The following is a 25,839-nucleotide window of genomic DNA, read 5'->3' on the forward strand; positions in this document are numbered from 1 at the left end:
GTGCAGCAGCCGGCATCGTGAGGACCGAAAGGAGCGAGCCGGCTTTACGGACCGCAGTGACCCAGCGGGCCACGTGTAGATCGCGTGGCTACGATCCGCTACCCCAGGACTCCACCAGCCAGCTTCCAGCGACGGGCCCAACACTGACACCCACACAAATCGTGAGTAGAGTGTATTTGGTAGGAATTCCGATAGGGCAGTTAGGGACGATAGGGCCTTTTTTAATAAACCGCCGTAAAAAGTAAATTCTATCTTCTTTTGATTATTTCCTCTTTCCTCGAATTGCCTCAGCGTGGATGAGCCGACCCTGAGAATTGGGTAAGGGTTTTATGGGCTGAGCGGGCGTAACAGAGACTAGTTACAGGTCACTGCCGACTAAGCTATCACATGGCGAATATTCAGCTGATTCATTTACATGTGATAGCTGTGAATCCGATTATGGAACTTCGTATCATTTGGTCTACTGTGGACAGAGACGAACCAGACAAGGGCTGAAATTATGTTAAATAAAGACAAATCAATCAATCAATCCTTCGGTCTAATTGAGATGTCTCATTGGGACTCGCAATGCTAATGTGATGTGCACCAACATCGCGAGTCTTAAGCTTAAGGAATTTTCATGTTGGTTGTGAGAACTTTTCTCAATCTAGTATTGAGAGCTACGCCGGGGCCCGTGGCGTAGTGGCTACACGTTCACGGCATCAGTAGATGGTCATGGGTTCGATCCCAGCCCCGGCACTTTCGTCAGTTGCTCTTCCTCCCTGAGAGCAGCTGACACTGACTCTATTCTGAGCCCATGGCTCAAATGGATCAGGATACTTGGACATCAGCGAACGGCAACTCATAATGGACCCCCAAACTGGGAAAAGGAACAACCAACAGCCATATATCAAAATCCTCGTGCTCATCATTCTACCATGATAGGGTAGAAAGTGAAAGCAGCGCAACGGCAACCAGTTCGTTATAGTACAATTAGAATAGTATACATTTAGGCGCTGTACAAAGTGTATAGGTACAGCTTTCAATTGGAATCGCTCACGCAGTGCCCTAGTGGACAAAAGAGCTGTTTATTAGGTTAAGTGATTGAATGATGTGGCACAAGAAAAGTTAACGATTCAAGCAATTGGAATGGCAAATCAACTGGCGGATGTGTTCACTAAGGCATTGGAACCTGAGCGCTTCCGTGACATCAGAACCCTGCTTAGACTTATTCTAACCATCAAGAAAATATTTCTTAACGGATTTTCCAGGAAAACGTTCCAGGAATTCCACATCTAGTTTTCATCGTGATTTCCTAAAAAAAATCCTCTCGGATTGTCAGTACACATTTCTACAAATTTCCTGTAAAAAATTACATGTATTTATCATTTCTTTTTTCTACCCACGCCATTGAACATAGTCGCGACTCTGGTCTTGAGGTCCAAGAAAAAGCATTAACATTTATATTTTCCCTATTCAAACCCTATTCCTCACCCGAACGAGGCCACTCCAATCACGTACAGCAGCTCAATTACAGACAGCACTATCAGTTGAACAATGCTGATATCAACAAAATGCATCATGTCCAGTGACGATGGCACGTCGTCCATAGGATGCACCCCCGCGCATCGAAAAGTGCGTCGCCGACGCGGCAGTCCAACAGCAGAGTGCAAATGCGAACGTGCTGAAGAACACGTCTCCGCAGATAAATCGCCAAGATCCAATCCAACAGCAGCTGCCGTTGCGATGCAATGTCTCTCACGGCGGTGGTGGAGGGCGTCAACCATCCTGACGCGCGGCCGGCAAGGCGAACCGTTTTCTTTTCTCGATTTGCGTCTTCAATTCCCGAGAACACCAACAACAACACCACACGTTATCGCAGTCAGTGGATGTGGAACATGCGTGTCCTCCCGATAAACGATGTCCACCACTTGGGCGCGCAGACAACGATGGCGACAACATTGATGACGAAGACAGCGACGACGGTGGTGGTGGCGGCAACATGATAACAACTCACGATTTATCTAACTAATCGCGATGTTTATTTTTCAAGGATCTTTCGTCTTGTCGCCAGCAACAGCTGGATTTGCTGTGAGAAGCGCTGCGGTTTGGTGGATGTTTTAAATTATAAATTAAAATAAGCGTAATTGCGTTGCGTACAGAGTAGTAAACGCAAGATCAAACGGCCTATTCGCTTCGTATTCTGATAGAAGGATAAGAACGAATGGGAAAGCAGTTCTGTAAAACAACGTTATCAATGGCGATTCCTCTATTGCGTTTTTCCAAGCTTTCATGGATTGCATCAGAGTATTCGTACAGCGGAGATCTGATTTTCTGTCTACCGTCATTGTGGGTTAAACAGTCCACTTTTCTCAGGTTTTGTTTCCAAAATTTTGATATGTATTGTTAAAAACAATTCTGACAAATAGCACAGCGTAACAAAAATTAACTTTTGGTCTGTCTCAAGAGCAAACTTATGTGTCTCCGAAGGATTTTGGGCCGCTGAATCCGAATCCGGGCTCAGATTTGCTCCAACATGTCACAATTTTGAGCTATACCTCAATTTATAGGGCAAAATATGCGATTTTGGGCATTTTTGACTGCAAGCCATTAAGCATGGAATTTTTTTTAAGCAATCAAAAGGTTAATTGGTCAATTAACATCTAAATTAACGACTCATGCAAAATATTTCGTTCTTCTTCTTCTTCTTGGCATGACGTCCTCACTGGGACAAAGCCTGCTACTCAGCTTAGTGTTCTATGAGCACTTCCACAGTTATTAACTGAGAGCTTCCTCTGCCAATGACCATTTTGCATGTGTATATCGTGTGGCAGGCACGAAGATACTCTATGCGCCCAAGGAAGTCAAGGAAATTTCCTTTACGAAAAGTTCCTGGACCGACCGGGAATCGAACCCGTCATCCCCAGCATGGTCATGCTGGATACCCACGCCTTTACAGCTGTGGCTATATGGGCCCCAAATATTTCGTTCTACCAAATCGAATTTGATAGTATTGCCCATACAAGTCACCCTCCAAAAGTTGCATGCAAGTTTCCATACTAACATAAAATAGTTAAATCTATCAAATTTCATTAGGTACAACAAAATATTTTGCATGAGTCGTTAATTTAGATGTTAATTGACCAATTAACCTTTTGATTGCTTAAAAAAATATTTCCATGCTTAATGGCTTGCAGTCAAAAAAGCCCAAAATCGCATATTTTGCCCTGTAAATTGAGGTATAGCTCAAAATTGTGACGTGTTGGAGCAAATCTCAGCCCGGATTCGGATTTAGTGGCCCAAAATCCTTCGGAGACACTTATGTTTGCTCTTGAGACAAAAAAATGTTGCGCTGTGTAAGTACCACGATGGAATTCATCAGAAGAGAAGATTGTAAATGCGTCGGACATCGTCCCGTCAATGGGCTGCGTCGAGCCCGAAACCGGTCGGCAAAAAAGGTAATTATCCTTTTTAATCGTTAGTAAGAACAAAACGTGTTGTGTCCGTTCTCGTTGTCGCGTCTCGTGGGTTGTAAATGCGATTGCCAACAATTTTAGCTTAATGAATATTAATATATATAGAAAGAAAAGCAACCATTTTACTGAAATAGATTAGTCAGTGACACAGCAAAAGCTGGCAAAGGCTTATAGTCTATTTCCAGCAACTCATATTCCTCTCCTCGGGGTTAGGAGTGACTCACAACAGTTCCTCATATTAGGGGCAGTAGTGGTATTGTATGCGAGGAACCGAAAGTAAGTTGTGTTTGCTTTCATCGACCACACTCTTGGAAAAAGCAGCCACTGAGCGGTTGGGTGTATCTGACCCATTCGAAGAATTAACTTTGTAGTTAACGTAAAATATATATTTTTTTTATAGAATTAGAAAACTTGCTGATCAGATACCCTAGAAGTGGTTCTTCGGGTTATGTTCCCTCACTAAAAACTCATTAGGGATAGCTTGGAGAAGAAGAGGGACCGCACATGAGTACTCTCTATGGATTACTGCACGAATTTATGCTGTCCTGCTTACTCTCACACGAAATTTGACGTTTGAGCGGTGTCGACACCTCTCAAACGTCAAATTTTCTACGAGAGTAAGCAGGCCAGAATAAATTCGTGTAGTGGACCATTGGTAAGCGTTCCACCAGCTACCGCCTTAAATTGCCCTCTCTCCCCTGGATGCTTGGATCCTGGCTAGAACTGTAGACTACCCGTTGGACTCCCGGATGCGAAAAGGGGGCAACTCATCTTGCTGGTGGTCGGCCCGACATTTTCTCTGTAGTTCAAGTACGATTCGGGAGATCGTGGAAGTAGCGGAATCCCAATTATCCGCTCATGTACACATTCTTTCAGTTATGTTGTCCGGAGTCATATCTCTACCGCATATCTCCTGCATACTCGACCTTCGCACCACGAAGCGTGGGTATTCAAAGAGCACATGCTCTGCGGTTTCGTCGCAGTCTGCGCATTCCGGACATGCGGGTGAGCCAGCATAGGGTCATGACGGCTGCCTGGCGGAGATTATCGTAGCACGTTCGCTTACGCCTCTTAATATCTTTGTTTAGTGCCAGTTTAACCACTCTGCAGGCCTGAGATTTCTACTATCATCGGTGCGAGCTCTTTGCAGTTTTCTCCTAGCTCTGAGGCAGAATGCACAAAGTTCTGCGATTTCTGGACACCACCAGTATACCGATTTGCGTCCATTTCGATAGCTATCAATGACCCTCGGCTGCGGCCGTTTTCTCCAGTGTTCCACCCTGTATGGAATCGCCAAGTGTGTATGTTTATCCATCGTTGACCCTGCAGTCTGAGCTAGGGTTTAGACTCAGGATCCAGAAGGTCACATCGATGGTGGAGTCTGCACCATTTCTACTATATTTTGTTTTGTCGCCTACGTTTGCGACATCCACGTTCAGTTTAGCCATAACTCCGAGTAGGGCCCAGCCTCTTGCGTTAGTCCTTCAAATCTCACCTGAGCTGTGGATTTTTTCCCAATTTAACCAATAATTTACTCATCTGTACATATGTACGTTGAGTTATTGGAAATTCATACACGGATTGGTATTACCGAAAATTTGCACTTTGAGTGACAAGATAGATTTGTTAATGTGATTCCATTTGTTTTGTGATTCCAGGTATATATATATTTTCGTTGGATTCTGCTCGGGATTTTGCATTCATGCGTGCGGCAAATCTGTCCGCTGCATATTCCCGGTGGTCAGCTGCGCTTGCGCATAATGGTGCCGTTCATCGATGTTTCCTGGAGGATCTCGAGTACAAGCGCACCATCGTGGAAGTGGCCATCATTCCCACATCGCAGAATCCCAATCAAGTTCAACGTTTCTTCAGCGAGCTGCAAGAGGAGGGGAGGAGGAACGTGAGCCGGAGGTGTCAATCCTGAGCAGGATATTTTCGGGGTCGATCCGGAGCCAAAAGTGAACAGCTGAACTCCAACAACATCGTCATTCTGGTCGTCAACCTGTCGGTGCTGAGCTACCGTCGCTGCAACTAAGCCTCCTGGCAGTTGAACGATTCTGGGTGCCTTTGGGATGGTGCTCTATAGCATATCTAGCATCCGTGTGTTCAATATTCATGGCGAAATAATATGATTTATAGAAAACCATTCGGAAATAAACATTTTAGTCTTTTTTATGTTTATCCTACAATTACATTTGACTTAAATTAAAATTTTAGTGAAAAGTGTGGTTAACGCCGTTTAACACTAAATTTTGTTATGGGATAAGAAAAAAAAAACAGGGGTTTGGGGCCCTAGAAGTGTCATAGTGAAAGAATTTTTGAAAAATATTGGGCCGGGCTTTCACAGTTTTTTTTTTATTCTTAATCACTTAACCTCATTACAGCTCTATTGTCCACTAGGGCACTACGTGAGCGATTTCAATTGACAGCTGCACTTACAATTTTTATACAGTGCCTAGATGTATATTTTTTATTCTACTTTATCGAACTGGTTGCCTTTCTCTGCTGCTTTCACTTTTCTACTCTATACATGGTAGAAGGATGAGCACAAGGGTGATGGATGGCCGTTGTTCCTTTCCAGTCCGATTGGGGGTCCATTATGAGTAACGGTTCGCCGATGTCCAGGTATCCGGGTCCGTTTGAGCCACGGGGGCTCAGAAGAGGGTCAGTGTCAGCCGCTCTCGGGGGAAGAGCAACTGACGAAAAATTGCAAGTGCCGGGGCTGGGAATCAAACCCATGACCATCCGCATATGAAGCGAATGTGTGACCAACTACGCCACGGGCCCCGGCTGCTTTCACAGTTTATGACCGAAGTTTGTATAAAGAACTTGAGGTGTTCAACTGATATGTGCATTAGAACGTGCTGTGCATATATTTATGCGTCAGACAATAACGCAACAAACGTAAATGCGAAAACGCCTAAATACAGGGGATAGACAAAATGATCAGGACAGGCAAAATTTTCACTTTCCAAAATATGTTCAAGTAGCTGTAACTTTTCGAAAAGTGCATCCAATATTCTCAAATTTTTACTGTAAGTTCTTCAACTAGTTGTGTATCAGTGGACAAAATTTGGAAAAGATCGGACAATTCTTCACGAAGTTAAAAAGATTTTTGGAAAAGATAAAATTATCCGATAGCCAACTTTGAGTTGTTATACCTCCGGATTCAATGAACCGATTGCAATGAAATTTTAACCATTCATGACTTATATAATAAACTCTGAAAAACATTTGACTTAACTTGAAATTTTTAACAAGCGAAAAAGTTATAGCGATTTTATTTTTTTCACGATTTTTTAGTAAATTGGTCTATTTTTAATATGCATCCCATTGCTTTTTCAATTTATTGGCGGCTATGTTGTTACTTTCCTTCAAAACGCATTTATATATAAGTCAATTAAAGGGAAACTAAATGAACTATAATTTGCATCTTGAATTTTGAAACGATGTTGATGTTTTGGATAATTTGATGGTTTATTAGAAAAATAATCTAATCGTTATAATTTTCTTCCGTGTTAAGAATATTAAGTTAAGTCAATGGTTTTTCATAGCTCATTATATAAGTAATTAATGGTCAAAATTTCATTACATTCGGTTAATTGAATCCGGAGATATAACAGCTCAAAGTTGGCTATCGGATAATTTTACCATTTTCAAAAATCTTTATAACTTCGTGAAGAATTGTCCGATCTTTTCCAAATTTTGTCCACTGATACACAACTAGTTGAAGAACTTACAGTAAAAATTTGAGAATATTTGATGCACTTTTCGAAAAATTACAGCTACTTGAACATATTTTGGAAAGTGGAAATTTTGCCTGTCTCGATCATTTTGTCTATCCCCTTTATATGCAGGGCACGCTCCAATGTGCATATCAATTGAACACCTCAAGTTTACCAGACAAACTTCGGTCATAAACTGTGAAAGCACGGCCCAATATATTTCAAAAATTCTTTCACTATGACATTTTCTCATCCCATAACACCAAATTTTGTAAAATTTTGTCGAGCAGTGTAATTATTTAAAACAAAACATATTAAACTGTATAAGTTTTCTCGCATAACTTATATAAGGTGTGTAATAATCTTTATTAGAAAAACAACACGAAAGGTACAGGGGATATTATTATTATGTGGAGTTTATGGTACAGGGGATAGACAAAATGATCGGGACAGGTAAAATTATCACTTTTCAAAAAATGTTCAACTGGCTGTAATTTTTCGAAAAGTGCAGCAAATATGTATTCTCAAATTTTTACTGTAAGTTCATCAACCAGTTGTGTATCAGTGGTCCAATTTTGGGAAAGATCAGGCCATTCTTCACGAAGTTATAAAAGTTTCTTGAAAAGGTGAAATTATTTGACAGCCAACTTTGAGCTGTTATATCTCCGGATTCAATGAACCGAATGCAATGAAATTTGGACCATTTCTGACTTATATAATGAGCTATGAAAAACCATTGACTTAACTTAAAATTCTTAACACGGAAGAAAATTACAACGATTAGATTATTTTTCTAATAAAACACCAAATTATCCAAAACTTCAACATCGTTTCAAAATTCAAGATGCAAATATAGTTCATTTAACTTCCCTCTAATTGACATATATATGAATGTGTTTTGAAAGAAAGTAACAACATAGCCGCCAAAAAATTAAAAAAAGTAATGGAATACATATTAAAAAAAGGCCAATTTGCTAGAAAATCGTGAAAAAAATGAAATCGCTATAACTTTTTCTCTTGTTGAAAATTCCAAGTTAAGTAAATTGTTTTCCAGAGTTAATTATACAAGTCATAAATGGTCAAAATTTTATTGCAATCGGTTTATTAAATCCGGAGATACAGCTCAAAGTTGGCTATCGGATAATTTTACCTTTTTCAAGAATCTATATAACTTCGTGGAAAATTTCCCGATCTTTCCCAAATTTATACCACTGATACAAAACTATTTGATGAACTTACATTAAAAATTTGAGAATATTCGATGCTTTTTTCGAAAAGTTACAGCTAGTTGAACATTTTCTGAGAAGTGAAAATTTTGCCTGTCCCGATCATTTTGTCTATCCCCTGTATAAGGCAAACTTATATTGTTCATAACGATTTTCTAATATTTTTCAATAGCATTCTGCATACTTTTCATTGGGTAAACGAATGGCAAAAATGTATAACATTTTCTTATACATTTAATAAGGATATTTTTTTTTCGTTGTACCAGCGTTCATTGGAAGGCTAGTCGAATAACAAAGCAGATTCACCACCACACATTCTGCAACATCTTACAGGATTTTTTGTTACTGAGACGGCGAATTCAGCATCCTGAATATTGCCAAAACCGGAAGGATAATGTGGACAATGCATGTTGCAAGAATGTCAGATAACAATCGTGTTACGATTACGCAAGAAATTCGAAAGGTACTAGATAACGTGGAGAACATGCTGAGCTGACCAGGGTGCGAGTGAATTTCAGAGTGATGTACGCAGGGGTGTAAGGTCCTACCCTCTACGCCCACCCAAACATGCCCACCTGCGCGTCATCTACTGTTGGTTCTAATGTGTAAACATCTTTTGTTTAATGGTTTTATAAACATTAACAATAGCACAAACATCAGTGTTTTTCTCTCGATTTAGATGCTTATGATCAGTGTTTTCGGTAATTATCGAAATTTCTTCAGTTATAGTATTAAATTATCCTCTCATTTGAGAAAAACAATCGCCCAGGGAGTTTTCAATTTATAGCCGAATTTCGCACAACAAAAACAAGCGAGAGTAGGGGCTAATATTTCATAATGGTGAAAACAGAACACTGTTTTTTTCGGAATGATTTTTTTTTTTTCAATCTAATATGCTGAATATAACATCCTTTATGTTTAAATCACATACTGACTTGCTTTAAGCATGATGAAACGGTATTAAATTCAGTTTTGCAATCGAAAATTGAACTTTTCTTGTTTGGTAGTCACGTCTTTTTACTGGTTCTAAAACATGATAGAGGGTAGGCGAAATTTGTTCCCAGTTCACAGTCAACTTACACCCCTGGCTGTACGTTCCCGAGATTGCACACTGATGCAGAACTGAAAATACACGGAAAAAAAACTCTGGCTCATCGAGATGTCGAGATCCTCATTTGGTGTCTTGAGAGAAAATATTGCCTTGAACAAGGTCGATATTCTGAGCGGTAGTCAATTTTTCTTACGTTATTCGCATAAAAGTTCCATAAGCCATTTTGGCTAAATTAGATTTTAGCAATATTGTGTCTTCGGTAAAGTTGTTCGGCTATTTATGCTGAAAAAGTTTGCTTAAGACGTTAAATTTACAAAGCCTACTATTCTTGAAATATTAGCCGATTTATAAAATACCTACCTCAAATAGAAATTTTTCAATAAAATGCGTTTATAAAGAAATTCAATGTTCGTTTTTGAGTTATAATAATGATAAATACTAAAATAAAACATATATCAAGGAAATGTTGGAAAAAAAAAACATAATATGCATTGATTTTATATAGAACCTTATAGAACGTTCCAGAAAATCACGCAAAATATATATAAGTTATGCGCACAGCAAAATCTGGCCAAAGAAAATCAAGCAGTAATAATTCATTCCAACTTGTTCCCAAACCAAAAGCAATTCATCGTAAAAAAGCATTAATTTACTTTAAATCAACATCAAGACATTGCTGATTTGACTTGTTATATTCGTCATCTCGAGTTTTGAGCTTGAGTCCTTCCGTAAAGTTTTGCACAGTACCTTCGACCACATGCCAAGAAATTTTTACCACCTTTGTGTCAAAATCAATCTTATTTTTCGATGAAAGCTGTCGTTCTTGAGATTTTTTGAAGGTTCCAATTCACGGTTACTCAATATTTTTCAATTGGGTTGAGTTTTGAAGTGTATGAGATTTTACGTTTTTTGGAAAAATGCAGTACAATTTCTACATAGTTTTCTGCATACAAACGCAATCATTCTCCGCCAAAAACAGGGGACAAAAATCAATTCAAACCAATACACAATATCTAAGCTTTTGAATAAGTAGTTAAAAAGATGATTTGCTGTACATGTATTTCTAAAAGTTCAGTTTTTCAAACCACAAATTCATATTGTTAACCAAACTATGTATTTCTTGCCAAACTTCGATTTTTTCTTGCTCTTAAGTTGATCTGCAACCTTTCCAGGTTGTAATGATGTATAGAACCGAATACTTGAAAGCTAACTTAGGTCTGCGGGGACGGTCACTTTAATGTACATTGTCGGATTTTCAGCACGTTTGTGCAAAAACTTTTCGAGGACTTCTTGTTCCCTTGACTCTATTTTAAACACAATGTCAAAATATATCCCGAAGTAAATATTTTTCGATTCCTTACACAATAAGCTTTCATTTGCGCCAGAGATTGCCAGAAATAGAGAAATTTCTATCCAAAATGCGGTGGCTAGATTTTGCTGTGTGCATACCTTACAGTCGAACCTCCATGAGTCGATGTTCCTTGACTCGATATCATCATATGGAGGTATTTTTTTCCAAACTGAAAAATAATTTCTGGCCTACTGTGATGGTCCCCCCAAAAAGCTTCCCAAAGGATTTTTGTTCCACTACTCGATATTTCCTTGAGTCGATGGTCCCTTCAATATCGACTGTGAGATATAAGATGTACTGAATAAAGCTGTTATAAAGAGAATGATCACAGCAGGCGATATAGCGCATTTGAATGTGATGCGAACTGTCAAGCAGACAATGTTAGCATCCCCGCTTGCGCAGCAACAACTCTTGCCACTTGCGAACCAACGTCAGCCTGGGTAAGTTGTGTGTGCTGCACGTGAGGGGTGATTCCTTCCCAGAGAAATCGCAAACTCCACATCGACTCATGGAGGTTTTACTGCAGGACGTTCTTGTAGTCCGGCAAGTTCGAGCAAGTTTTTTCATCGACAATCACCTCAAAAATACATTAGCTTTCATGTAAATAAAATATCACAGACAGATTTTTGATGATTTTTTTAAAATATTGAACCCTATACTGATTTTGGTAAATAAGTCCAAAATTGGTGCTGATAAATTACTGCGTTGTAAGATGCCAAGTGAGCCATGAAAAGTATAGATGCAATCTAGTCACAGGTTTAAGGTGCCATGGTGCACGAATATATGCTGGCCTGCTTACTCTCGCGCGAAATTTGACGTTTGGGCGGTGTCGGTACCGCTCAAACGTCAAATTTCGCGTGTGAATAAGCAGGACAGCATGAATTCGTGCAGTGGACCATTAGACTGTTTGTTGTGATGACAAATATTTGGCCAAACAAGCCCAACAAAAGACCAACACAACGTGAATCATGGCAACCTTTGATAAATGTCGGACTACAATGACAAATATATTTGCACGTCTAATTGGGTCTATAGTTGTTTTTAAGCTCCAAACAAATTGTAAACCACCATTTCGGTACACTCGGTAATCGTATTTACCGTTCACCAGTAACGATATTTACCGTGCTTCAGTAACTTTTGACAGTTTGTGAGCTGAGCTCGGTAACTCATTTACAGAATATCCGCAAAATAAATAACCGAGCGTACCGAGTTAAATATGCTGTTGAGAACTCAGTAAAAAGATGGGAAAAATACCGAGCTGATCTTAGTGTGTACAGTTGACTATTCTACAAACACCGAAATAGTTAGTTTAGCCGGCTAGGATCATTCATGTTAACCTTGCGTAATTCGCGCGGTTGGCCACCACCTAGGCCACCACCGCCAGCACCACGCTAACGCTGAGTACAAAAAGCGAGATTTTAACAACGTGTTGTACAAAATACGAAAGCGCGATCGCTCGAGGGTTAATTGCACGATATTTACTACCGATCGAATCAATTAGCTGGGGCGGGCATACCATGCAAACCTGTAATTATTCATCCATAACCATAAATACCTACATAGAAACTTACCTACCTATATCACGTCCCTTGAATCGGATCGGGTGCGACATCCTAGGGTGCACCGGGCACCCTTTCATGTATGTATTTATATCAGTTTCCAATGGTTACTTTTCGCGCGTTGTTATGGTTTATGTTTAGTGTTTACTATGCAGTCAAATATTATTTATCCTACGTGCGGTTACGTTTCGGTCAATTTTATTAGTTCCGTTGAATCTTGAACCTTTATTGCATAAATGTCCCGAGAATCCGTATCGCAAAAAGTAGCCGACGCGCTTCGGCGAAGGCTGCGATCTCAACGTGCACTAGCCCGCGAGATGCGTCTTCCGCCATCAACGCCAACCAACCCACCGGAGCCGTCCGACACGCCGGAAAATTACGTCCCAATCGCGAGTGATACCATTGCCGGGGTGAAGGCCAAGCTGGGGCTAATCGACACCTGCTTTCCGGAAAATGCTACCCCCGCGTTCGAAGAAATTGTATGTTTCCCCGAATCCTACAAACGGATTGGCACCAAGGAGAAACTAGTGCTGTTGTTTGCGGAAAACTTTCGTCGGCAGTACAAGGAACGGTTTCCGCACCGTAAGCCACCTATCCTTGCGCTGCCAAACGAATGCAACGTGCAAAAGTTTGTGTGCACCACGTTGAAACCCTCGATTTTCCTGTTTCCCGATATGATCGGATCGTGGGAGGACATCGCGTCGTTTGTGGCGGATTACATCGTGTACGAGCCGCTTCCCGATCAAGTCAATATGGTGAGTTGATTTATTTAGTCTGTTAGTTGATTTAATGGGGCATCCGCCACATGGGAAATGAAAAAATCTGCTCAATCTAAAATCGATCACCCACTGTTACGGTAACAACATGCACACTGTCCGCGTGTTGCGGCCCAATTACAAGGCGTCTTCGGCCTTCACTTTGGCGCGGCTGCGAGGACACAACCTCGCGCACTCGCTATATTGGCCAACCATCCGCACTGAACACCAGCCAGCCGATGAAGCTGCGCTGCTGCTGCGACAAATCTTGTTTGTTTTTCGATGCGTGTCGTTGTTTGGCATCAATTACGACGCAATTAAATGGCCCTACAAGACGCCAGCCAAATGCTGCAATGGTCACTACATATCGACGACAGTCCCGCTTTTCGTTGTTGGTTGGCTGGCTGGCACCGTATCAACGAAATGTCGTTACATCGCGAAATGGCAATATAATCGGTTTACTGATTTACTGATCAGATTGAAGCGGGTTGTCATCCCATTTGGACGAGTAAATGTTGTGGATTGATGCTGGACAAGTCACGTGAGCTATTTTTTCACGAAATTAAGTGATTTGGTCTACCTGTGGAATTCTACTAGGTATTATGTTTATGATTGTTTATTCTGCGATTTCGGTATTTTGTGCTCTAAGGGTAGATATGTTTTTCATGCTCTATCTAAAGCAAGTTATTGATTATACCCTAAGTCACCCAAAGGTGTATAACGAATATACAATAAATAAATTTAGCCTTCTCCTAATTTCACTTGTAACAGTTCAGACCCAGTGATATCCCGACGAAAAGGTTATGATTTATTATTGGCGGACAAGTTAAAAAAAATAGTCAACCACAGTAGTAAATAATGCGAATGGAACATAAAACCCTCATTGATCTCGGGTTTATCATCTGATTCCAATCACCGCAGTAATCACCCTGCAATCAAAGGATAAATGAAGTCAATCCAAGCGAACAAGCAGATGACAAGAGAGATTGAAAGGAAAGGGAGCAAAGAGAAAATTAAAGGATGTACGACTAACTACATGGAGTGCAAAATAAAAAAGGAGGTTATTCTTTTATAACTTGATGGTGATGGTGCAAAGAGTAATATCATGATAATTATAAATGATTATTTTTTGCTGCTTTCACTGTTCGCGTCGTTGGGCAGACCATGGGAGCAAACGGAGGAAAGAAATCAGGGGGCAATCATAATGAGTCAATTAACATAATAATCTGATTTTATAAGTGTTATTCAATTAATACAGCAAAAGATAATGGTTATTATGTTTAGTGCTCGAATCCAATCTAAGATTTGCTTCAGCTCAGTCGTGTGAGCCATTAACCCTTTATAAAGCCGAGAAAGTTAGACGAGGTGCAAACTGTCATTTTAACGACTGAACTGTCATTTTATCCACGGAAATTTCAACTGTTTTTGTTTAGTGTGGGCTTCGTGACCGTGCGGTCTGCGGCGTCAGTCGTTTAGGCGTATTGTGAGTGCCACGGAGTGAGGGTTCGATTCCCGCTCCAGCCGGAGGAAACTTTTCGTCAAACGAAAAATCCTCCACTGGTCCACTGGGTGTTCCGTGTTGTCCGTTGCCTTAATGCGAAGACGGCTAATAACAAGACAGACATCTACCTTCTTGCTCCATATACTTTGGGAGCTACAAGCACACTAGCGCCGCGAACGACTTCAGGGAACAACATCATAAATGAGTGTGCGTGCGATGCTACAATTTCCGTGTACGTATTAGCATGCACACGCACACAATCATGTTTTAATGTTCCTGTGAATCGTTGAGGGCGTTTCAACCATGTCGCCTACGACAGGGTGGGAGCTGGCTGTCTTGTTATTAGTCGTCTTCGCTTAATGTTAGTGATTGTTCAGTCTGTGCAACCTCTGGTTGAAGATGGTGTAGTGTCCTTTTTAGTTAACCACCAAGACAAAGGAATTGGAACGCAATAAGATCACGTTGTACTCAGAAAAATGAGCAAGCTGGCTTCACCGACGGCCGGTCGTCAATGGACCATAATTTCTCCGTACGGCAAATCCTCCAAAACTGCCGTGGATACCAGGTCCCAACGCATCACCTGCTCATCGACTTCAAGGCGACATACGGCAGTATCGACCGCGCAGAGTTATGGAGAATCATGGACGAAAACAGGAAAGCTGACTAGACTGATTAAAGCAACGATGGACGGTGTGCAAAACTGCGTAAGGGTTTCGGATGAACTATCCAATTCATTCGAATCTCGCCGGGGACTGCGACAAGGTGATGGACTACTCTTCAACATCGCTCTGGAAGATGTGACACGACGAACCGGACTCAACAGCTGGGGAACGATTTTCACAAAATCCGGTCAATTTGTGTGCTTTGCGGACAACATGGACTTTATCGCCAGAACATTTCGAACGGTGTCAGAGCTGTACACCCGCCTGCAAAGCGAAGCAGCAAAAGGTCGGACTGGTGATGATTGCTTTAAAAACAAAATACATGCTGGTAGGCGGAACCGAACACGACTGGATTCGTCTGGGGTGTTAGTATGTGTTAGAAGGTAGGGATGCCTTCGAGGTGGTGGAGGAATTCGTCTACCTCGGATCCTTACTGACGGCTGACAACAACGTTATTCGTGAATTTTGAAGGTGCATCATCAGCGGAAGTCGGGCTTACTACGGGCTCCAGAAGAAGCTGCAGTCTAAAAAGATTCACCCACGCACCAAATGGACATGAGACATGGACTATGCTCGAAGAGGTCCTGCCAGCACTCGGAAATTTAGAGCCATGCGTGCTAAGGACGATCTTCGGTGGTGTGCAGGAGAAGGATGAACCACAAGCTCGCTGCACTTTACGGCGAACCCATCATCCAGAAGGTGACCAAAGCCGCAAAGATACGATGGGCAGGGCATGTTGAAAGAATGTCGGGAAACAACCCTACAAAGTTGGTGTTCGCGACAGATCCGGTTGGCACAAGAAGGCGTGGAGCGCAGAGAGCACGATGGACGGATCAGGTGGAGCATGATTTGGCGGGCATCGGGCGTAACCGAGGATGGAGAACGGCAGCCACGAACCGTGTATTATGGAGAAATATTGTTGATTCAGTTTTATTTTGAAGTAGCTGTCCCGGCAAACTTTGTCTTGGCAAGTTGGGGTGGTTTGACAATTGGTGAGGTCATTGCAGCATGGCACTCTAGATTAGTTTCATTTCGATCGTGTTGTTTTTCTACCCAAGTCATAAAAAATCAGTACTTTATCAATTTTCTTACTTTTCTAGTTGATTTTCGTAACTTTTTGTACATATAAATACAGCCATCACGAATACGAACCGAACCGTGCAAGAGTCATGCTGATCGGTTCAGCCGTTCGTGACTTTTGTTGCCTCAAAGGAACTTCAAACTCATTTATATATATATAGATTCGATGTACAGTGACCCCGCAGTTTATGAATCGGCAAAAATGCCCACGGTTTATGGATCACTCATTCGATCAACATGGTGATTCATAAATAGTGTACAAAATTAAGGTGATTCATCGGTGTGGGGTCACTGTAATAAATAAATTTAAAATGAACCGCAACATTGAAGGGGGCATGGGTTTTATTACCCTGTTACGGTATCTCTCACCTATAAATTGTATTCACAAACATTTTTTTAATGACAGATGCCTTCCTCATTAATCATCATTCGTGGCCATCACAATCATTCACGCGCATACGCTTACTCACGAATTCACTCAGTGACTCACGTTTTTACTCATACATTCAGTCACTTACTCACTAATCGGCTCACTCAGTAACTCATTCGCTCACCCGTTCACTCACTTACCAACTCACTCACTCGTTCACTCACTTACCAACTCACTCACTCGTTCACTCACTTACCAACTCACTCACTCATTAAATTAAATAGTAACTCTATACATAATTCACTAACTCACTCATTCGCTCATTTACTCACACCTTCATTTATAGGTTTACTCAGTCACTACTTCCCTCACTCACTAGCTCACTCTTTTGCCCATCTGCTCACTATTTTATCAATTCAGTCACTAATCCATATTTTAACTCACCACATCACCTACTATATCATAACGTCCCTCACTAGCAGCCTCGCTCATTAACAGACTCACTCACTTTCTCAATTGCTTCCTAATTCACTCATTTACTCACACATCCACTCACCAACAAGTTCAATTACTCACTGATTCACTAACTCACTAGTTCACTCAGTCATATACTTATTAATTCACTATCAAGCTTTGCATGAAGGTTCTAGGTGTAAGTAGATCTTAGGTTACAATTGTTGTACTAGACTCTGTGTGATCACTGCATGAGAATATGTTAACAGAATAACTGAATTTCAACGTAGAATGAGCCCAAGAAATATTCCCAAGGTTTTATGCACTGATTGATTGTAGGAACACGTGAATACTGTTGTTGCGAGTTTTCTGTCTATTGAAATACAGTACATACCGTAAAATGGGGTGTTAAGGGATGGAAAAATTGTTCGTCCTCATTAATTCATGGGTTCTATTTCTTAAAAGTTTCAGGAAAAGCAATCCGATCATTGTCTTGCTAACTGCTACGCGTATAGGTTACAAAATTTGACGATTTTTTGGAGAAATTGAAGATATTTAACAAAATGTGCGATTTTTTTTTGGAAAATATGAAAATGGGGTGTTAAGGAATTTAAGGGAAAAAGTTCTTATAATTCAAAGAAAGATAAAAGTTTATTAATTGTAAACAGTGACTGTAATATTTGTTAAACATCACCGAAAAAGATTATCAAAGTCCTGAAAGTGCAGGAACAGTTTCATTGTCATCTACCTTTGTATATAAGTTTTTTTTGTTAAAGCCTCGAAATCTGGAAAAAATATCGTATAATTCAGTAGGTGTAGCATTGATTATACGTCGTTTTAAAAATTTGTTACTGAATTGTACCTGAGTGGCTTCAATTTTTAACAAACACAATATTCATAGTTACTATTTAGAGTAACCAAATTGAATAGTTCAGGCTGACCAACAGGTTGTAAACTAAGGATGTGTATGTACAGTTTTTTGTTCACTTAAAAACTCATTTATATTGAAATGTTTTAAATGTTAGCATTATTAGATGGCTCAGGGTGTAAACTGTGTATTCAATGCTGATAGTTCTACTGTGGAACATCGCTGATAGGTCGTATTTTAGATTCTGAGATATTTTAGCGGCCATGATTCATCTTCATAAATACTTTCTTTTGCAAGAGTTAGTTAGTAGCAGTCTGGTTTACATAATATATGGAACAAGTGAGCATATTCCACATTTTCAAAAAGCTGTTAGCGCCAATCATTAATAATAATTCAATAAGAAAACAGACGGAAAATCTATTTTGAAGAATACGCCTTCGTGAAAACATAACAAAACACCGGTATTGGGGCTTCCAACGGTCTTTTACTGGAATCGACCTGGACTCGGTAGATGGCGGGCAACGTATTTCTGGGAAGCCAGGGCAACCGGCGATTCAAGGCAATCGCCAAGGGTGTTGTTGTTGGACACTATGGAATAATGCACGGACTTATACTGGCCTGCTTACTCTCACACGAAATTTGACGTTTGAGAGGTGTCGGTACCGCTCAAACGTCAAATTTTCTGTGAAGTAGAAGGCTAGCTTAAAACCGTGCAGATGTTCATAACGAGCTTACTGACTCCGGTAGGGTAGCTTGGCAACCGATTCCCAAAATGGCGTAGCTGTGGAGGGCCTATTGTTCAACCCGGCGTCACAGGGCTATTGTTGGATTCCCTTTTGTCCGCGGCTTTCAAGATAGCGCCGGCTTGGCGTGGGTCGTGACCGACGAGCCAACGTATTGCAACCTTTCCTGACGTGGACGGTCCTGCGGGAATACGAAAGGGAGCCCTCCGGATTTTACACCGAAGATGGGAAAGAAAAGGCCCAGATGTGGACCTATTTTCGTGATGAGTACACCTTAACGTCACATTCTCTTTTCCTGCACCACTTAACAATTTTTGTCACAGTCCTACCTTTTCTTGAGAACTCCTATTATTCAGGAGCTTAAGCCTTTTGTTGGATGGTTCTATTGATGTAACCTGTTTAACAAAAGCGCATTTTACAACTTTTCTTACAAAACCACTTTTCTTACTAATCGTACTACAAGTCGTACTATTACACAAAACCGTACTATTTGCTCTTTTTCGTACTATTAGCCTTGTAAGTTTTAACTAGCTTAAAGTTTTAACTAGCTTTAAGATCTACAAAGAAAAAAAAAACACATACTAACTATATACACCATGCTATTATTCAGATTACACTTTACTTTTTAACTACCCGACGCGCACTTCAATTACACTAGTTTACATCATTTTTGAACTCGGTAAGCTGATGATCATTTTTAGTGTAGAATCATGCCCTGAGTTCAAAAACGCGAAGGAAAAAAATTACAGTAGAGCGGAAATTTTTTTCGACTTCTCATACAAGGTTGATGATTTATGTTCTATTTTTAAGCAACGTCGCTCACTTCACACATCTCATTCTCCGTAATCAATGTTCCGATTGAGCTGATTTTTTTTACTGTAACTTGCCTACATATGATATGTCAAATAAACGTTGAGAAAGAATTTTTAGATTGCTTTTTTCTTATTGAAAAAAATACATTTGTTCACATATTTTTGGAAATTTGGCTAAAATTTAAGAAGATCGTCCCTAAAACTCGCCAGTATCTTGAATTTCATCAATCTGACCCAAAACCTTCATTCAGATGATCAAATGGTATTGTATTCAGCTTTTAATTTATGGAAAAAGATTTGAAATTTGTTGAACAAAACGCAAGATATTTGAATTTTAGTAAATTCCATATTTTTTAAATTTGTGAAACTCGATATTTAACTAAATCTTAAAAACTGCTCTACTTAAAATTTTTTATAACACGGTTTCGAAATCAGCACTAAATTGTGCTTCAAAAATTTTGGTCGTTGACAGAAGCTCACGACTTTCATTTTATTTTGTAAACTAGTGTTATCGGTGATAGTCACGAACGGAATGAAATAGACCAGTTGACAGCCAGCTTCGAACGAGTGCGGTTCGTTTTTTCGAGAGCTCATCAAAGGCTATTAAATTAGCCTCAGCGCGATTCTTTTGGAAAGTGAATTCCGGAGTGGTTGGAGACTGCGAGTGGATCCAGACCGCGAGTGCCCGCAGATTGCGGAGAAGTGGCCGCAAGGCGTCTATTCGGGATTTTTTCTCCTCGTTTCGATTACGAAACCGTCCCACGGGGGATCGTAAACGCGCGAAGAATTTTCTCGTCGTCTAACGGTCTGAGTGCTCTGGGAATTGAATCCGGGACGTGGTCGGGGCCACCCCGGATATTGCCTTTCTCGCCTGAGGGTTGGGAAGACCAAAATTGCCCCACGTAGACAGTGAAAAACCGAAACTCGAAGAAGAAAGAAAGTGCCAAAAAATTGTTTCCAAAGTGTGGTTAGCGTGGGTGCTCCGAGAAGGGGCCCAACGAGGAAAAAATCTTCCGGACGATCCGGAAGATTGTCTAGCGTTGTGTGAAGGGGCCCAAGACCACTGATTTATCACTCTCTCCTGAGAGGAGTGTGTGGCCGGCGAAGAGGCCTTTTTCGGGCCCTACAGAGAGACTACAGTTCAAGTGGGACACGTGTCACACACCTGCCACGGTTGACGGTTTTTCCTAGTTACAGACGATTTTTCAATCTAGTGTGCATTACAAATTGGTTCTTGAATTCGATCTCTCCCTATCTCGATGGTCCCTTCAATATCGAGATGTAGAGAGTCAACTGTATGACGAAAAAAAAATGATGCACTACAAATGGATATTATAAATATCACATATTGTAGTGGAACACTACAAATGCGTAATAAATTAGGACATCACAATTGGACAACCACAACACAAAACATATATTTTGCCCTGTTACCCTACTGGATAACAATTTCCGATGACAGGATGACGAGGTGTCATTAATGTTGTTGGTCCATCAGTCATTCTCTGGCGGTTGCCTTTCGTTCGCAGCATTAGTTGCTTTCATATCTTGAGTTTTGTCAAGGAATTTCTAATCCTAAGGGGGCACCACGATTCGGGTTTCATCACTAGAGTTCTATAACTTGAAGTATGTGCCTAAGGTTTACACCTCTAGTACTTAATCACGGCCCGAAATGGCCTGAATGTTGGCAATCGAAATAGGATTGCGGGCCTCTATTCTGCCAGAGCCCTATAAATGTGCATTATTTCCAGGGGAATATTTACAAGTGAAAATAGCAGCAAGCGCAGCCTACTTCAGGCCATCAACGCCACCTGGGCCTCGGGTGTAATACCAGCCGGGTGGAAACAGAGTCTGGTGGTCCCGATCCCCAAAGGGTCCGGACCAGCAAATCTAGTATCCAGCTACCGGCCCATTGCGCTCACCAGCTGCACCTCCAAAATAATGGAAAAAATTGTAAATCGTCGTCTGGTGGGACACCTGGAGACCAACGGCCACCTGAACCACCGGCAACATGCCTTCCGGGCCGAACTTGGCCAAACCTTAGATGACGCCCTAGGGAACAACGAGCACGCAGAGATTATATCGCTTGACCTGGCAAAAGCCTACAATCGGGCATGGACCCCCGATGTCCTGGGAAGATTGGCCCACTGGGGAATTACAGGAAACCTGCTCCAATTCCTAAAGGACTTCCTTAGCGGGAGTTCCTTCCAGGTCATTATCGGGAACAGCCGCAACAGCCCACGAAAGGAAGAAACAGGCGTTCCGCAAGGTTCGGTGATCGCGGTCACCATCTTTCTGGTGGCCATGAGTGGCGTTTTTTAGGTCATCCCAAGGGGTGTATACCTGAAGGTGTACGCCGATGACATTACCCTCATCGTGATCAGTGTGCACCAGAACGCAATCCGGAGAAAGGCGCAAGCTGCTACCACTGCTGTCGGCAAGTGGGCCGTTAAAGCCGGTTTTGACATTTCCGCCACCAAATCGGCAAGGCTGCACATACAAGGGATGGCCAAAATGTTTGGGATAGACAACTTTTTTTCTCTCGCAAAAAAGTTCAACATGCTATAACTTTTCATAGAGCGCATCAATCAATCTCAAATTTTGACTGTTTGTCAACCTATTATATGTGCATCATTGGTACAAATTTGGGCTCGATTGATAAATCTTTCGCAAAGTTAGAACCGTTCGGGTAAAACACTATTTTGCAGACAACTCATTTTTGAGCTGTCATATCTCGGAAACCAGTGAACCGAATTGAATGAAATTTTGAACGTATACTAACAATATGTAAATGCTTCACAAACAATTAAAACATAGGTACTTTTTAAACATTGAAAAAAGTTATCATGGATTGACACTTTTTGGATTTTTCTCGAAAAAATGTAATTTTTTCACATCAATGTCAATAAATTTTAGTATTGATATCCAAAGATTTTCCACTTCTGTTATCAAATTATCTCTAATCAGATATATAAGAGCCTATTTAGATTGAAGGAAGAACACATTTAATAATTTTTGTGTGGTATTGTAAATTTGACTTATTTTCCTCTATATGGGTAAAAATTTCAACCCGGTATAACTTAATTTGCCGTGAGAAAATATAACATTTTATAACGTCGTATTAAGTATCAATATATTGTTGATAAACGTTAAAAAAATTCATTCAATTCGGTTCACTGGTTTCCGAGATATGACAGTTCAAAAATTAGTTGTCTAAAAAATAGTGTTTTACCCGAACGGTTCTAGCTTCGCGAAATATTAATCAATCGAGCCCAAATTTGTACCAATGATGCACATATAATAGGTTGACAAACAGTCAAAATTTGAGATTTTTTGATGCACTCTATGAAAAGTTACAGCATGTTAATTTTTTTTTTTGTGGGAGAAAAAAAGTTGTATATTCCAAACATTTTGGCCATCCCCTGTATGTGCCAGCAATCATCAACTACCCCGGTAGCACATCACGCTCAACCAGGAAGACATTCCCACCAGAAGGACCCTGAAGACCCTCGGCTAGGGTGACCGACACTTGACCCTACAGGCCCACTTCGACAACGTTAAAAAGAGCTGCGGAACCCGGCTGAATCTCCCCCGGAGTATCTCCGGCAGGAGAACCCGGAGTGACCATACAACCCACCTACGAGTCGCTGACGCCGTAATTGGCAGCCGGTTAACGTATGGGATAGAATTCACCTGCCGAGCCCAAGACCAATTAATTAAGGCATTAGCGCCCATCCACAACCGGGCCATCCGAACTATCTCTGGACTACTCCCCTCGACCCCTGCCGACGCAGCATGCGCCGAGGCCGGCATCTTGCCCTTCCGGCACAAAGTCGCCCAAACGATCTGCAATCGAGCCATTGGCTTTCTTGAAAAGACCCGGGAAAATGGGCAAGGCTGCTTCCTTGCTGGGCAAGCAAACCTGGCCCTTCAAACCGCGGCCAACGCCACGCTTCCCCCGGTGGCAGGTCTCCTCCGGCTCGGACCGAGAAGCTGGTCGGCCAGGGCACCCGAGGTAGACAGGGCAATAAAAAACCGTTTTGCGCGACAGGCCCAACCCCACCCGAGCAGAAGGGCAAACCTTACAAATACCATGCGAAGAGCAATATGTGCTGTAATACCTTAAATTGTTATTGCTGCGTTATTGTACGAAATGTTATGAGAACATCACAATAACAGTTGGAGGTATTTGAGCAGAGTTTGGTATTGATGTAGTATTTGATAGTTTAGCAGTGAAAATAATCGAAGAACAAGATTTGCTATTACATCATGTAGCCATCGAACATATGAAACATTTAATAACAAGAAATGTTATTAGTTTGTTATTCAATAACTTTGGAATAACAAATATAGCAATTGAAATTTTAGATATGCATTCATTATTGAAATAGCAAGACTTGCTATTTTCTAGGTGCTATTTGTACAAAATTTTGGTATTCGTTTTAATGAAGGGCATATCAAGGTATGGTAGTATTTAAGATAAATACCTTGATATGTTATTCACTTGTTATTTTCTTCTGCTCGGGCAGCAACTTCAGGCCAATTTCCTGAAGAGGCTCCAAAACCGGTACCGCGACTGGGCGATCCACTACACCGACGGATCCAAATTGGGCGATCGAGTGGGCGTAGGTGTCTACGGGACTGAACCCGAGCAACACCACCGCCTCCCGGCGGAATGCTTGGTTTTCCCGGCTGAAGCAGCGGGGATCTTTTAGGCCACAATAGCACCAAGAGACTATGCCGCACTCATAGTCACCGACTCCAACAACGCCATCTCCGCCATCGAAAACCCTAAATCTAAGCACCCCTTCATTCAGGGCATCAAGGTGGCAGTCGACTCCGCCGAGCACCGGACGGTACTAATGTGGGTCCCTGGACACTGCGGCATCCATGGAAACGAGCGCGCTAGAGGTTACAACCCGGGATATCCCGGGACAAAAAATCCCGGGATCTTGAAAAATTCGGGATTTCCTGAATCCCGGGATAAAATTTTTCACCGTCCCGAAAATCCCGGGATTCCCGGGACTCACATTTCTTACACATTTTTTTCACTTTAATTTGAATTTAGAGAGTCTTTGAAACGTATTCGAAGAGAAGTGATTTTTTTTTCGAAAATCGCCTTCTACAAAAATCACGAAAATGTTACATAAATCACTTCAATTGTGTGTGAACATCAAAACTCGTTGGAACTCTACTTAAACGGCGCTGGAGCCCTTCATTCACGGTTTTGATTGCTTCAAAGAGAAATTTTTCGAAATAGGCCTTTCTAGACTTATGTTGGACAATGATTTTGAGGCCGCAAAAAATATCAGGAAGCTCTTGAGCCAATCAGACTCGCTTCGGAAGCATCGGGAAGACGAGATGCTATACTACTGTCTGCGGAAGGCTGCTTGAGTTTCTTGTCTTCGAAGCTTACAAAAAGTAACTTTAAAGTTGGAAACGACCTCTTCCATGCAATCATGAAAAGAAGCAACAAACAGCGCCAAAAGGAAATAATAACAGCGCTAAAGTTCCTTCAAGGTCTTCCGTCGTTAACGCAAGTGCCAGCAAAACTGGAAAGCTCATCGAAAACGCAAATGATTAAGTTCATCAAGGAACTGGGAGTTCGATTGTTGCGAGACTGCCGAAGACAGACCGATTAAAATGCTGCCAAGTTGAATGCTGGATTATTCTGTATGCATAAAACCATCAAGCATGCGTGAAGAACTGGAATCGGCTACAAAGTAATAGAGCTTGCTGACGTTTATTCACCTTTCTCTTTCAAACATGTACGCGGAATAGGATTTGTTGTCATCAGGAAAAGTTTCCCGATGAAAACAAATCCTATCCCGCCTGCATGCTTGAAAGAGAGAGGTGAATAAACGTCAGCAAGCTCTATATGCCAACTCGTCTTAGACTGATTCGGAAATGATTGATTTTTCGTAAGTCATTGTAAAAAAGCTGTCACTTTTTGAGCTACACAGCAAAAAAATATGAAAGTTAAACAGCACGTAAATTGAAGATCAACTGAAATTTGCGGCAGAAAAATGTAAATCACCAACATTGAACGTCAGCCGAGCAGTCCGCTGCTGGTCAGACGGCTTGTTTACAGATTTTAAAGGATATTCGCTTTAAATTTACATGCATCTGCTATAAATCATGCCAGCCACTCGCCGTCATCAGCTAAACGAACGGCTGCTCGCAGCTGTGGCGGTTACTTCGTTGTCTCTTTTAGTACTCTTTGCAGCA

The 25,839-nt window shown here is 41.2% G+C and overlaps 1 protein-coding gene across 1 annotated transcript in view; it reads left to right on the forward strand.

Moving 5' to 3' along the window:
* The first annotated feature begins 12,190 nt into the window (after window positions 1-12,190).
* LOC109430250 (coiled-coil domain-containing protein lobo) overlaps window positions 12,191-25,839 on the forward strand; it is a 107,299-nt gene continuing 93,650 nt past the window's right edge. The window contains exon 1 of the mRNA XM_029866854.2: window positions 12,191-13,122. Coding sequence (XP_029722714.2) covers window positions 12,604-13,122 — 519 coding nt within the window. The 5' untranslated portion in view covers window positions 12,191-12,603. The remainder of the gene's footprint in view (window positions 13,123-25,839) is intronic.

Source organism: Aedes albopictus, chromosome 1, assembly GCF_035046485.1.
Source record: "Aedes albopictus strain Foshan chromosome 1, AalbF5, whole genome shotgun sequence".
Classification (NCBI taxonomy): Eukaryota; Metazoa; Arthropoda; class Insecta; order Diptera; family Culicidae; genus Aedes; species Aedes albopictus.